Here is a 16,175-nt window from a genome sequence, read left to right on the forward strand (position 1 = left end):
CTGATCATCAGAAGTCAAGGAGAATAATTTTTCTCCCTCCTCCTTGTAACACTCGTTTAGGTATTTGAAAACTGTTGTCATGTCCCTGAATACTGTTATCATATAAATATTTAACAGAACACAATAGTAATACACAATAGTTTAGGATAACTAGCAAGAAAAAAACTTTTCCAATTGAAGCTGTGGGGGGAAATGTAGGTAAGCAAAACATATAATTCAAACTGGAGTTTTGCCATGAAACTGTTGCTAATATCTATTCTACAATATGTTTTGTCTATTTAAATGCCAGGGGGCTAGAGCCAATCAGCCCTGTTCACTAATCAGATGCAGCTGAAAGTGTAATAGGCATTCCCTATAAAGAGTTGCAGGAAGCTGAGGGTTGGTTGAGAAAATGGCTAATTGAAGAGTGAGAAGCTGCAGTCCCCTGCACTAATTCCCACAGGGAAGGGAGACTCCAGATGTAGATGTGAAGTCCTGGGAGTTGTGGCTATTTTAAATAGAGGGGCAGGAGTTTCTACTCCCATTACTTTCTCACCACCAAGAAGTCAGGTGGAGACCTAATCTGGACTTTCACAGATTAAACCATCAACTACCAGCACTTCAAGATGGTGACCTTTGCCACAGTTATCCCTGCCTTGGTCAAAGGAGTTTTCCTGTCTACCCTTGACCTCCAGGACCCTTACTTTCTTATATCAATACACCCTTCACACAGGAAATTCCTACGCTTCACAATATGAGACAGACACTTCCAGTACAGATTGTTACCATTCGGACTCTCAACAACGCCAAGAGTGTTCTCAAAGGTGCTGGCGGTAGTGGCTGCACATCTACACAAGATGCACATCACCATTTTTCCCTACTTAGACAACTGTCTAGTGACAGGCCCTTCACAACAGCTCACATCGCAGGCAAATTAACAAGAACCCTCTTCGAAACATTCGGCCTCCAAATAAACATAGCAAAGTGCACAGTCACTCCAACTCAGACACGAGTTTATCGGGGCATACCTAGTTTGCACACAAGCCAGGGCCGGCCTCACTACTGACCCGCAGGTGGGCTACACTGAGGGACCTTATAACAACAGCCCAAAATAACCCAGTGACATCAGCACGTCTCTGCCTTCAAATCATGGGTCACGTGGCAGTGGCCACTTTCATAGTACCCCACGTTTGCTATGCATGAGGCCACTACAAGCGTGGCTGCATTCAACCTACCGCCTGTGAATCCTCTCTATGACTAAGCAACTCCCCTTACCTACCAGAATAAAATCTTCTCTCACATGGTGGACCCAGCAGGGCAATGTATGTGTAGGCATCCTTTTACAATGCAGTCCCCTATCAGCCACAATTACTACAGCCACATCGCTTCTAGGCTGGGGAGCACACCTAGGCCACAGAGTAGTCCAGGGCCAATGGCCTCAGGATGAGTCCAGGTAACACATCAGCCTACTAGAACTAAGGGCAATATGAAAGGCATGCTTACATTTTCTCCCCCGATGCACAACAGAACAGTCCAAATTCTCACGGACTTACCACAATGTATCACATCAACAGATAAGGAGGAGCATGCTCCTACCAGCTATGCTGAGAAGCGGTCCTACTGTGGGAATGGTGCATCATGCACGACATACACCTAATTGCCACTTAGCTCCCGGGCAAGGACAACATACTTGCTGACACACTGAGCAGACAATTTCCACAGAATCACGAATGGGAACTAAACCGATCAATTTTGATTTCCACCAGTACACTCCTTACTTACACAGTGCAGGGGTCAGATAACACATCTGACAGTCCACATGCTACACCTTCAGGTGTGGATGCTTGTTAGCTAAACAATATGGAAAGGTCCTTTCCAGAGTCCGTACAGCTAATTTTGGCAAATTCCAGGAGATCTGCAACATAAGGACCCAATTCCAGCATGGGACTTGAACCTCATGCTAAAAGTTCTTATGGTCAAGCCATTCAAGTCCCTAGCCAAGTGTTCATTGTTACATCTATCCATGGCCTTCCTTGTTGCAATTATCTCTGCTAGATGTGTTGGGGAAATAGCAGCCTCCCATACACAATATTCCACAAGGACAAAAGTGGTACTGCAGACCCATCCAAAATTCCTCCCCAAAGTACTTACCTCATTCTTCTGCAATGAACCCACATACTTACCCGTCGTCTTCCCAAAGCTACATAAAGACAATAAAGAGGCAACACTCCATAATTCGGATGTCCACAGGACACTTGCCTTTTACTTGCAGCACACAAAGCCATTTTGGAAATCACTGCAGCTGTTTGTTTCATCTGCGGAGGCATCACAAGGGTCACCTATATCAAAACAAAGAATGTCAAAATGGATATCTAGCTGCATCCACCTGCCATATATCGTAGCAGGGAGATAGCTACCACCCTGTATCAGGACCTACTCCATAAGGGCGATGGCAGCATCTACTGCATTCCTTCATGGTGTACCCACGGAATATATCTGCAAGGCCGCCACATGGGCGTCCACACCTTCATTCAGCACTATACAATCCAAACATTTGCAGATGCAGAGATGAGGTATTCTCGGTTACAGACTCTCACCTGACAAAGCTCCTTCCACCATCATAGAATCATAGAATCCTAGGGCTGTAAGAGATCTCAGGAGGTCAAGTCCAGCCCCCTGCCCAAGGCAGGACCAATCCCAACTAAATCAACCACTCCAGGGCTTTGTCAAGCAAAGACTTAAAAACCTCAAGGGATGGAGACTCCACCACCTCCCTAGGTAACCCATTCCAGTGCTTCACCACCCTCCTAGTGAAATAGTTTTTCCTAATATCCAACCTGTGCTCCAGCCCCCTCATCATTTTGGTTACCCTCTTCTGGACCCTCTCCATATCCTTTCTATAGGAGGGGGCCCAGAACTGGATGCAATACTCCAGATGTGGCCTCACCAGAGCTGAATAAAGGAGAATAATTATTTACCTGGATCTCCTTGCAATGCTCCTCCTAACGTAGCCTAATATTCCATTCACCTTCTTAGCTACATGAGTACACTGTTAACTCATATCCAGCTTCACTATGTGACACAAGATGGGAGGAAGGTGGACAGCCCTTGGTGGGGAAAGAACAGGTTAGGAACTATTTAGAAAAGCTAAACGTACACAAATACATGGGTCCAGATTTAATGCATCCGAGGGTACTGAGGGAGTTGATTTCTCTGTCATTCCCACATACTAGGGATACATACCATTACCCAATTCCTAGGGCTCAAGATGCAACCCTGTTAATTTAAACATGCACCCTTACCCAGTTCCTAGAACTCAGGGCGTAACTTCCTGTGGGTCTGCAGGATTTTTTACCACTGAAAGAGCCTTACACAATTAGGGTATGTCTACACTACAAAGTTAATTCGAACTAACGGATGTTAGTTCGAATTAACTTTGATAGGCGCTACACTAGCGCTCCACTAGTTCGAACTTAATTTGAACTAGCAGAGCGCTTAGTTCGAACTAGGTAAACCTCATTGTACGAGGACTAAGCCTAGTTCGAACTTACTAGTTCGAATTAAGGGGTGTGTAGCCCCTTAATTCGAACTAGTGGGAGGCTAGCCCTCCCCAGGTTTCCCTAGTGGCCTCTCTGGCCAACACCAGGGAAACTCTACTGCCCCCCTCCCGGCCCCGGACCTCTTAAAGGGGCACGGGCTGGCTACGGTGCCCGTGCCAGTTGCAAGCCTGCCAGCACCCAGCTAGCAGACCCTGCACCTGGCACGGCTCGAGCCAGCCACCCGATGCCCCCCAGCCCTCCCCCTCTTCCTGGGACCAGGCTGGCGGCTCCTGGGAGCTTGCCTGGGACCGCAAGAGGCGGGCACCTGCCTGGTCTAGTGCGGACATCGTGGACCTCGTCCACGACCTCCGCACTAGGCACAGGAAAGTGGCCATCTAGGGCAGGAGAGCTGCCAGCCTGGCCACCCAGGAACAGGTGTGCATGAAAATCAAGGTGGTCCACTGAGACCCCCGACCCTGAGCCCTGAGCTTACAGTGGCCGTACTGGGTCAGACCAAAGGTCCATCTAGCCCAGTAGCCTGTCTGCCGACAGCGGCCAACCCTAGGGACCCTGGAGAGGATGGACCAAAGACAATGACCAAGCCATTTGTCTCGTGCCATCCATCTCCAGCCTTCCACAAACTTTGGGCAGGGACACCACTCCTACCCCCTGGCTAATAGCACTCCATGGACCCAACCTCCATGACTTTATCTCACTTCTCTTTAAACTCTGTTCTAGTTCTAGCCTTCACAGCCTCCTGCAGCAAAGAGTTCCACAGGTTGACTCTTTGCTTTGTGAAGAACAACTTTCTGTTACTAGTTTGAAGCCTGCTACCCATTCCTTTCCTTTGGTGTCCTCTAGTCCTTCTATTATGGGAACTAATGAAGAACTTTTCTTGATGCACCCTCTCCACCCCACTCATGCTTTTATAGACCTCTATCCTATCCCCCCTCAGTCTCCTCTTTTCTAAACTGAAAAGTCCCAGTCTCTTTAGCCTCTCTTCATATGGGACCTGTTCCAAACCTGTGATCATTTTAGTTGCCCTCCCCTCTCACACCCTCTCTCTTACCCTTCCCTAGCCCCCCTTCTTGATGTACAAAATAAAGAAAACGTGTGGTCAAAAATAGAATCTCTCTTTATTGAACAAAACTCGGGGAGACTGGGAAAAGGAGGTGGGAGAGGGGAAGTGAAAAGAGGTGAGGGAGGAATGGGGTACGAGCCCCCGATGGGGAGGACTGGGCTGCCTCTGCGGGCTTCTGGGGGTGGAAGCTCTCCTGCAGCCCCCCAATTGCCTCCTCTCCCCAGATGGCAGCCTCCGGCAAGTGCAGCCGGTCTGATGGCCGAGTGCTGTGATGTGCCCAGTGTGGGTACTCCGGGTAATCCAAGCCAGGACTGCTTTGCAAGCGGGGAACCCCTGAGAACTGTCTGTCCGGGGTGGGGGTTGGGTCCCTTTAAGAACAGCCCTCGGCTAGCCTGAGACAGTAGCTCCACGCTCGAAGTCCTCATCTGATGCCCTGCCGGCACTGCTTCCGGCCATCCTTAACCCCGGTTCAGGGTCCACTTAATGTGGACATGCTAGTTCGAATTAGCAAAACGCTAATTCGAACTAGTTTTTTAGTCTGGATCCGTTAGTTCGAATTAGCTTAGTTCGAATTAACTAATTCGAACTAAGTTAGTTCGAATTAGTGCTGTAGTGTAGACATACCCTAATATCCTTACTCGCTATTTATTGACAATTACCAAGCAAGCAGAATACACATGCTAAAAATACAGTCTTATGCTTACTAATCCTGATAAAGGCAGGCAAACTTGCCCTGTTGGCCAGGCGAAATCAGTCTTGTCTGTATCCTGGTTGCTGCACGTCAGAGTCATGCAGAGGAGTTGTGGCAGGTCTGGTCTTAGGCTGGGTCTTGGAGGTAAGTTCTTCCAGATCTATATAGTGAAACTTGAGTCCTGCTTAGCTATACCTTAACCAATTATTTTACTATCATTTTGCTAACCAAGCATAACATACTGGAAGAGAATTATCTAGTCAATTGTACCCCACCACCTTAGCTGATTGGCACCTGGTAAAATTATACAACAGACAGAAACAGTTAACAACCAGACAGAGATCATACAGACAAACAGTAGGAAAGTGAGCACCATCAGCATAGAATGAGGGTTCCACAACCTCAGCTATTAATAAACAATTTCTCGACAGACAAAGTTCTGTTAAACTAAGTTTTCTTTCCCCATCTTGAGACCTGTTTCTTTATGTGGGGACAGTGAGTGCTATCAGGACAGGGTCGCCATCCTAACAGCCTGGGGTATTGTTGTTTTAATGCAATTTAGATGAAATGTGAGTGTGTGACTCCAAGCATTGCAGCTAATGGTTGCTGCTCTTCAATCTGGCTGCAGAGGAAGGCTTTAGGCCGCCTCACATGGCTATTGTTACACCCCTCTGCTTCAGATCAACATACTGTCCTCTGGAGTAGAGAAGGAACTGAGGGACAGTTGATGGTACGTGGTGGTGAACTGCTCACACCAGTGTGACACAGACACCACGTGTGCACTGCCTCCCAGTTTACTGCTGCTACAAATCTATAAGGGCAGGGCGCTGATACACCTCACACGGAACAGTCCCAGGGACAACCATCTCAGAGAACCTCAGTTACTGCTCGCATGCTTGGATTGGTTGCTGAACAAAACACACGTCAGTCAGTTTTTTGGAATAGATACACCTTAATGGGTAAAAAAATGAATCCAGATAACTGATTTTCAAACATGGTAGCTGTTCAGTTGGCTTAGAGACTGTTACGTATTAAGATTATAAGGTCACTGTTGCATCCTTGCTGTGGATTCATATAGCAGGGAGAGAAATTTAATGTAATAAAATACAAAACAGTATTAAAAGGTTGATTCTTTTGTTTTTCAAAACATGAAGGACTGTCACTGAACTGTGGATTTTGTGTTTGACTATCATAAACCTCTTGTAGCCACCCCACCCCAAAAAAAATTAGAGCAGCTCAAAGGCGGGTTATACTTTTGTCTCTAGCAACTGGGTTCAGGGAGGTATTTACTCAATTGATTCTTTGTCATTTTAGGGTTTACCACCCCAGAAAATTTTCAAGATGCAGCATAGCAGAATACAAAGAATTTTTACTCAGAGGGGGAGGTGCTTGTCTTTTCAACAGGCCAACAAAGGTAATTTCACTTAGAAGATTAATTCACTTTGAGGTTGACTATCAGGCACTGCAGTGAAGATTAAATGGTTTCATTGAATCTTCTTTTCCCTTAAATGCATGATTTATTGGGCTGTTATAGATTTTTCTGGTTTTTAGTTGCAGTTTTGTGGCTCTTCCTCCTCATTAGCAGTCATTTTAATTAATAAGAATTATTAGGGAAAGTTAAAACTTGTCTTCAGTAAATTCTTCATACTCAGATAATTATTTAAGCCCTAACTCTGCCCTAATTTGGACCATTATGAAATCCTCATAAGTAGACAGCTGTACCCATTGAACATAGAATCATAGAATACTAGGACTGGAAGCACCCCGAGAGGTCATCGAGTCCAGTCCCCCCTGCCCAGTACTGTCTACACCATCCCTGATAGACATTTATCTAACCTACTCTTAAGTATCTGCCAGAGATGAAGATTCCGCAACCTCCGTAGGCAATTTATTCCAGTGTTTGACCACTCTGACAATTAGGAACTTTTTCCTAATGTCCAACCTAAACCTCCCTTGCTGCAGTTTAAGCCCATTGCTTCTTGTTCTATTCTCAGAGGCCAGGAAGAAAAATTTTTCTCCCTTCTCCTTGTGACACCCTTTTAGATACCTGAAAACTGCTATCATGTCCCCTCTCAGTCTTCTCTTTTGTAAACTAAACAAGCCCAGTTCTTTCAGCCTTCCCTCATAGGTCATGTTTGCTAGACCTTTAATCATTCTTGTTGCTCTTCTCTGGACATTCTCCAATTTCTCCACATCTTTCTGGAAATGTAGTGCCCGAAACTGGACACAGTATTCCAACTCAGGCCTAATCAGCACAGAGTAGAGCGGAAGAATGACTTCTTGTGTCTTGCTCACAACACACCTGTTAATGCATCCTAGAATCATGTTTGCTTTTTTTTTTTTTTTTTTTTTTTTGCAACAGTATCACACACTGACTCATATTTAGCTTTTGGTCCACTATAGCCCATAGATCCCTTTCTGCCGTACTCCTTCCTACACAGTCGCTTCCCATTCTGTATGCATGAAACTGATTGTTCCTTCCTAAGTGGAGGGACACTTTGAATTAGTCCTTATTAAACTTCATCCTGTTTACCTCAAACCATTTCTCCAATTTATCCAGATCATTTTTAATTATGACCCTATCCTTCAAAGCAGTTGCAACCCCTCCCAGCTTGGTATCATCTGCAAACTTAATAAGTGTACTCTCTAGGCCGATATCTAAATCGTTGATGAAGATATTGAACAGAACCAGTCCCAAAACAGGCCCCTGCGGAACCCCACTTGTTATACCTTTCCAGCAGAATTGTGAACCATTAATAACTACTGTCTGAGAACAGTTATCCAGCCAGTTATGCATCCATCTTATAGTAGCCCCATCTAAGTTGTATTTGCCTAGTTTATTGATAAGAATATCATGCGAGACTGTATCAAAAGCCTTACTAAAGTCCAGGTATACCACATCCACCACCTCTCCCCTATCCACAAGACTCGTTATCCTATCAAAGAAAGCTATGAGATTGGTTTGACATGATTTGTTCTTTACAAATCCATGCTGGCTTTCCCCTATTACTTTATTATCTTCCAGGTGTTTGCAGATGATTTCCTTAATTACTTGCTCCATTATCTTTCCTGGCACAGAAGTTAAGCTGACTGGTTGTTAGTACCCTATCCCTTTATGTAAAAAATTGTGTACACATTTTGCACAGGCGTAGATATAAGAGCAGTTAATGCTCCATGTTCAGTTAATCCTCTGTGCCTGGAGCTATTGGGAATGGTGCCAATGATTGCACTAATGAACTAGACAGAAATCAGTAATTTGCTTCACATAGGCTGTTAATTTTTGGTCACTACCAACCTGGATTGGATTTGTATTGGAAACACAGAGATATAAAGCACTATCATCTTTAGATGTTGGTCTTTCTGAGACTGGAGATTTGTAGCTAGTAGTGTCCATTGGTCTGTGCCTGTGCCGTTTCTCTCCTTGTACTCCAAACTGAGAGCACAGAAGTCAGTATGGACCTCTCCAGTTTCTTCTTACCACCACTTGGCCAGAATTGGAATTCACTGTGTCAACTACAATTTTTCTATATTTTGTAAGCAGTTTACAGTAAGTAGTTTACAATAAGTTTGGACTTTATTGTTGTGTTTTTAAAGCCAATATAATTTAGTTCTCTCAGCAGAGAAGAACTATGCTAGGACTCTCAAGATACAAACTGTTATGGCCAAATACAATTTTATTAATTATGGGAAACTGGGAGTGTTTCTGGAACATTTATTGGAAATATAAAAGTAACAATTTCAGGCTATCCTTAAAGACTATGGCTGTGTCTAGACTGGCCAGTTTTTCCGGAAACTCAGCAGCTTTTCCGGAAAATCTTGCCAGCTGTCTACACTGGCTGCTTGAATTTCTGCAAAAGCACTGACTTCCTACTGTAAGAAATCAGTGCTTTTTGCAGAAATACTATGCTGCTCCCGTTCGGGCAAAAGTCTTTTTCTGAAAGACTTTTGCGCAAAAGGGCCAGTGTAGACAGCAGAGATTTCTTTTCCGCAAAAAAGCCCTGATCGCGAAAATGGCTTCCTAGTCTGAACTACCTAGTCCGTGCCGCATGTAAGCCGCGCGGCACGGAGTCCGCACTAGCAGACATTTAAAAATGGCGGTGCCCGGCTTTATGCAAATGAAGCCCGGGAAATTCAAATCCCGGGCTTCATTTGCAACTCCGGTTGCCTACATTACCACCCTAGTTTGAACTAGGGTGGTAGTGTAGACATACCCTAAGTGGTTCAACTTATTTGGCTGAAAGGTTTGTTCTGTTATCTTGTAAGACGTATATGGGATTTTTTAGGGGAAAAGGCAGTAGGCCATGTTTATTGAAAATAAAAGGTAAAAAGCTTATGCATTTATTCAAACACATACACACACACTGTCCTATTGATGTTATAGTTACTAGTTTGTTCCTTACATCGACTTAATGGCCAGTGAAGTCAAAAGTGAGGGAGGAACCAGGCTTCTGTTGGTCCAGACTAATGGTCCCAAATCTTGACAGGATGGAACCTGAAAAACCATGCAAGTTATCCATCTTTTGTAGGAATTCCTTTTTCGGCAGATCTATGGATTTTGCTGCATTACATGGTATTTCATCACTTTGGAACATGTTTATTTGGAGGCTATTTTTATTTACCCCATATCTGTCACTGAATACTATGGGCCCATTTGATAGTTCCTTTGTATCCCCAGGTTTCCAGCCCCTCCTCTGACCATCTGCATGCTGTGCTGACCTTCAAACTAAACTGTTTTTAAATGCTTACATACTTCACTCGCACAAACAAAAATTAATCAATAAAAGGTCGCATAGTTGCTTTTGTAAAAAGAGATCTAGTACAAAATATTCTAAGATGAAAGTAACTATTGCTATTATATTCTTCCTTAATGCAAAAATATTCTTGCACTCTTAAATTAAAGAAGAAAACAAGTCTAACTGTAATGCAAAAATATTCTTGCACTCTTAAATTAAAGAAGAAAACAATTCTAACTGTAATAAGTAACAATAGTGACAAATAGACCCTTTTTGTTTGTTCCTACTTAACATTAATAACAAACACAAAAATACTGCTTAATTCATCTTTAGCAACAGCACTGAACTGTTCCTTTCTGCTTGTTAGAAAGGATAGCTGGCAAGGTATTGTAAAGTATATCACATTAGTGTACATTTTAGCTACATAGGTTGTGCCTAAACTACACCCCTCTGTTGGCAGAGGGACGTAAATTAGAAGTTTCAAAAGTGCAAATGAAGTGGGGATTTAAATATCCCGTGCTTCATTTGCATAATCGCGTCATGGCACTGTTTCGAACAAACACCATGTCAAAAGTGAAACCGCGGTCTATATGCATTTTTTTCGACAACGAGGTGCTTTTTTGAAAGATCCTATACTGTTTTGAACAAGTATCATGTCAAAAGTGAAACCACGGTTTACACACGGTTTTTTCAAGAACGGGGTACTTCTTCGAAAGATCGTGTACTGGATCTTTCGAAACATGTAATTTACATCCTCTATGACAGAGGGGTGTAGTTTAGACATAGCCATAGTGTGGGAAATCTCTGGCCTTGCCCCAGGGGTCCTGCACTTCTGAGCAGATAGTGTTTGCCTCAGAGGCTCACTGTGACCCTCCACATAGTCTTTTGTCTTTTTCTATAGGCAAGGATCAAAGCCAACTGTGCCATACTCATTATAGACCAGTCATGTGGGTTTAGTCCCAGACTTCCCCTCAGGGGTGACCTCCATAGTGGTTTCAGCCCAGGGACCCTAATGGCAGTGGCAGCAGATAGTAAATCTTCCACCAGTAGAGCTGTAGCTTTTCCCTGAGCTACTTCTCCCAAACAACTGCCCCTAGTATCTTCTTCCTGGTACCTAAAAGAGTCCTTCCTGCTCCGCCACTGCACACTTCCTCAGTCCCAGTCCTTAGCTTCTCATCCCTCTCTGAAGGGAAGCCTATTAAACCCGTCTCAACTGGTCGTGCCTGGCCTGCCAAGTGTTCCTTCCACAATTACGGGGCAAGTACATTTCAGTACTAATAGTCTATATTGTGACAATGTTTTATATAAACAAATGGGGTGGTGCTTGTTCCCCTCTCGTGTCACAAAGTCCTGCTCCTATAGGAATTTTGTATTACCCATCACATTCACCTGTATGCTTCATACCTATCCAGGGAGCAGAAAGCTTCAGCTGTTCATTCAGCACCCACAAATGGACACTTCAGGTGAATGTCGCCCTATCCATCTTCCACAGATAGGGTCCTCCCCAGGTGGACCAGTTCATGACGAGAAGCAACCGCAAATGCTACCTGTTTTGTTCCTTTCAGAACCACAGCCTGGGGTCTCTAGTAGCTGCTTTTCACCTATCTTGGTTAGGACGCCTTCCCGCCCTTCCCCCTCATACACACTGTCCTACTCAAAGTTGGAAGGACAGGGCATTCCTCATATTGGTGGCTCTGGAATGGCCCACCATGCTTCTGATCCTGTCAGTGGACAGTTCGATAGAGCAGAGGTTCCCAACCTTTTTGATACCAGGAACCGGCAAACTCATTCACAAACTTTTGGCGGGCAGGTAACATTTTATTTACATATTTACATATCAGCCCAGCACCTTGCATCATGGATCACATTCTGCATCTGGGTGTGTACAGTCTAGCTAAAGTCCCAGCACTGGTGCTGAAAGCACATTTCACAAGTATGCAGTCCTCCTCTGTGGTGTTTTTTGCACAAGTCCCTATGCAGGACATCTGTTAAGCAGCCCATGTGGTCATCTATCCTGCATGTCCCACTACACCATTACTCAGCAGGCATAGGCTTTCGGCAGGGTGGTTCTGCAATTGGCAGCCAGGTGATCTCCAACCCGTCCTCTGGGGGAAACTGCTGGTGAGTCATCTATTGGAACATACATGAGCAATAACTTGAAATAAAAATGATTAGCTACCTTTTGTACCTGATGTGTTTCGAGACATTTCTCGTGTCCAATCCAAATCCCGTCCTCCTTCCTTCTGTTAGAAGAGGGGAAGGTTGAAGGTGCCACACCAGGTGGATACACAGTCAACCCAGTAGGTATTGCTAAGGGGAAAATTCTCTCTTGATCATGCATGCAGCATGCACATACATCTTTTGGAATGGACATGACCAACAAATCTCAAAGAACAACAGTTACAAAAGGTAGATAATTGTTGGTTTTTTTCAAGATGTGTAGTCCCTGTTTGTATTCCACTACCCCCTCCTTTCCTTCTGTTTTGGAACCCATCTGATTCTGGGTAAGAGAAGGCATTGCACACTGCCCTTTATGCCCTCTGTTTAGAGCACGATGAGAGCAACTTCACGTCCGTAGACCAACAGACAATACTTGCTACAAATCATAAGTCATGGGTGTATGCAGCACCCATGAATAAAATATGGATAGAGACCACACATCTCAAAGTTCCAGTTCCAGATGAGCAATTTCCATTTGTATTACGAGTCATCTTAGCCATTTAGTCTCCTTTTGCCCATTTACGATACAACAAAGTTACAATTTTTTTTCTGACATTCAACAATAGTTTCCCACCATATTAAACACGAAGTAGGGTTAAAACTATTTCCCTTGTAAAACTAATTGACATTGTAGTCTGGCATTTTACCAAATTGTCAGCCTTGGAGAGTTTAATCCCAAATGAGACTAAACGCTATGACATTATATATACTTTATCCTCTCCCTGATCTCCATTAATTGAAAAGTCGTTGGCTTTTCTCAAGTTACCAACCCTTTGCCTCCCTCCCCCCAGCTCCAAAATCTTGTAACTGTGTGATAGATTTTACATTTTAAGCAGACTTTGCATAAAGATGTCTGTAAATGGAATGAATGTTAAGACAAAAAAAGTCTTAATGGGTGTGATCATAGTAAGATTATGGTTGACTAATGGATGAACATGAGTAAATCTTCAGTTGACTGAAGATGGAGACCAACTCCCTCTTACTCTGGTGACAATGATCCTTGGTGATGATTGTATAATGGAAAATGGATTTTCAGGTTCAGAGCAAGAACAGGTGATCTTGCTGTCCGTTCGGCAGTATTGATGACTTGTAGAGAAAAAGGTATGTCTTAGTTTTCATATCTGTACAGAGAAGAATAGTTATTCTAAATCATGCTTATATTTTATTGGTGAACAACTTTGTATAAAGCAGTTCAGTACTCATTCAACCTTTAATGCCCAAAAGTACAGGCTCTTTCAGTTAGCTAATATTTTCTGTAAAAGAGAAAAATGTGTTTGAATCTTTCATCCTAGCAATATTTTAAAATTGTCCATATGTTTTTTCTCCAAAAAGTATTCAAAGAAGAGTTCAGTGACATGTCATGATATCCTTTATTTAGTAAAACAGCAGGCAAACGGGTACCTGAATGTACCTCAAACATTCAGTAGCATTCTGTTGGTTGATATGTCCCTATTAGTGTCAAATCTCTTGTTATTGTCCTGTTTTATAAACATAACTATTATAAAATGTCAAAAGTAGGAAATGCTTTTGAAAAATAATTACTTTGCAAAATGGCAGCACTGTAAAAATCATAGCTTCTGCTTTAAAAATTACTATGTTTTGAGAGCTGGCAAAGCAATTTGCCTTGTACAGGTTTAATGAAGTGACTTTACTGCACTCAAAGGATGGAAATATATTCTAGAGGTCAACAAAAAAATCACTGAGAAATGAAAAATTGGACAAGAGGAATTCTAAAGTGACCTTGAATGACTAAGTTGATTTATATGACTCCTGAATCACTGACATTTGTAGAACTCAGCAGTAAGGAAACCTGCAGATGTGTTATTGTCTTGCATCTACCAGTGGGTGTTTTCAGTAGATGTAACAGTAAAGGGGGTGTGGGCTAAGAGATAGAAAATAGAAATGAGAAAAAAAATTAGGAACTCACAAATGAACCTATTAAATGTAATGTTTACAAATAAGTTACACAAAATGTAAATCAAAACTGTTAATGACCACTGTTGTGGCTCAGTGGGTAGTGGAATGAACTGCCCCTCAGGAGATTGGAATCTAAGATCTTCCTTAGGATACCATAATCCTCAGCTAAGGAGAGCGAATGGTGTTTTAATTTAGTGTGGTGGGCACATTATTAAAACCCAGGCTCAGATATCTGTTATTGCTTTTCTCTGAAACAGAAAACAAAAAATAATATGCATAATTACTGAAGAGCAGAGTTCTCTGTTTTTTAATGGTTGGACTTTTACTGTTTGCAGAATGACAAGTAAGTAGCCAATATAGACTAATATTTCTTTTGATCCTGGTAATAGCTTTTAGCAATATTTATTCATATTGATCTGGCTCGTCATATGTTAATTGGTGAATAAGACACAGAGAACATCCTTTGATGCTTGTGGGATCTTTCTTGGTTACTATTTTTTTGTTCATGAGTCCAATCAATGAGGGTATGTCTACACTAGCTCGTTAGTTGGAGCTAGGTAGGCAAATGAGGGCAACCGGAGTTGCAAATGAAGCCCGGGATTTACTCCTCATGGAATGAGGAGAAACAGTTAATTTGAACTAAGGAGTTAGTTTGAATTAACGTTTAACTGCCGCATCTAGCTGCGGGCAGTTAGTTTGGACTAAGGGGGATTTAAAAATGGTGGCGCCCAGGAACATGCAAATGAAGCCCGGGATATTTAAATCCCGGGCTTCATTTGCAACTCCGGTTGCCCTCATTTGCCTACCTAGCTCCAACTAACGAGCTAGTGTAGACATACCCTAAGAGAGGAAAATGGGGTCTATTACAGTTTATCTTTATTGGTGTCTAGGGTGTGTCACAACTTCCCCTTTTGGACATTCGCCAGGCTTCTGTGTTGGAGTCACATCACTGGGCCTCTGTGATTCAAAGGTCCCTTCCACTATGAAAGCATGACTGCTTATTCTTTTCAGCCCCAAGCATTTTTTATTTCTGAGTCCCCCTATCCTTGTTTGCTATTAAATGCTAATATTAGAACCTGGTTTCTTTGTTTAGCATTCTGGAGAAATTCCACTGCTCTGAACCATAGCTCTATTCAGAGAAAACACATTTTTCCTGACTTATCTAGGATGCTATATATGGGCAAGGTCTACTAAGGGTCTGATTACAATTGTCCTAGTTAAGAGACACCTGCAGGTACCTCTCTTTTTAGCTCAAGGCGTATAAGGTAAGGACTCAGCACATGAGGCTTAAATACATGGTGACTTTATAATATTGTAAGTTGTACGTAAGCAAATTCCCCAAAGTGTCACAAGATGTTTGTACAGATCCCCCAAATTATATTACATATATTTCTCAGAAGGAAAAACAAAAACAATGGGAATACATAGGATTGGAACAAGGTAATGATACAGCTCCACTAGAGCACTTTCTATTTTCTTTTTACTATTTTTATTTCTTTGGTCCAGATTGTTCATAGCTGCTCCCCAACTAATGCAGGAAAGGAGACAAGTAGCCCATCCACCTTGCATTCCTTAACAATTGGCTAGCTAGCTGCATAAGGAGCTGCATGCTACTTGCACCCCCTCAGAAGTAGTTGTGGGTATCTTCCCTCTCTGGTGCGTTGTCTTAGCAGCACTGTGATGAGGGTCTGTTCCTTAAAGGCACAGTTGAGTCAGTTGCTAGATTCCATCATTTTTCACAATGTTTTTACTTTCTCTCCCGCTTTCTCTCAGTTGTTTGAAACTCCTGAATGTGGAAATGGATATGTAGAAGCAGGAGAAGAATGTGATTGTGGTTTCCGAATGGTAAGTTTAAAATGTTCTTATGTTGTTTTTGCAGCCCCTGCTCACAATAATATATTGATCTAATGTTATATGGGGGGAAAATTCAACACAATAGTCTTCTATGCTGCCTGCCTGTGAGAGAACTTTGATCAGAGAATTGCATTAGTCAACTTTCTGTAGAAGAGAGAAAG

The 16,175-nt window shown here is 42.9% G+C and overlaps 1 protein-coding gene across 7 annotated transcripts in view; it reads left to right on the plus strand.

Moving 5' to 3' along the window:
• The window catches only part of ADAM23 (ADAM metallopeptidase domain 23), a 184,872-nt gene that overhangs the window by 101,158 nt on the left and 67,539 nt on the right, over positions 1-16,175 (plus strand). For all 7 annotated transcript variants that reach the window (XM_075934339.1, XM_075934346.1, XM_075934341.1 and 4 more), the window contains exons 15-16: positions 6,605-6,704; positions 15,934-16,005. In XM_075934339.1, the coding sequence (XP_075790454.1) occupies positions 6,605-6,704; positions 15,934-16,005 (172 nt within the window). The remainder of the gene's footprint in view (positions 1-6,604; positions 6,705-15,933; positions 16,006-16,175) is intronic.

The sequence above is a fragment of the Pelodiscus sinensis genome, chromosome 7, assembly GCF_049634645.1.
Source record: "Pelodiscus sinensis isolate JC-2024 chromosome 7, ASM4963464v1, whole genome shotgun sequence".
Classification (NCBI taxonomy): domain Eukaryota; kingdom Metazoa; phylum Chordata; order Testudines; family Trionychidae; genus Pelodiscus; species Pelodiscus sinensis.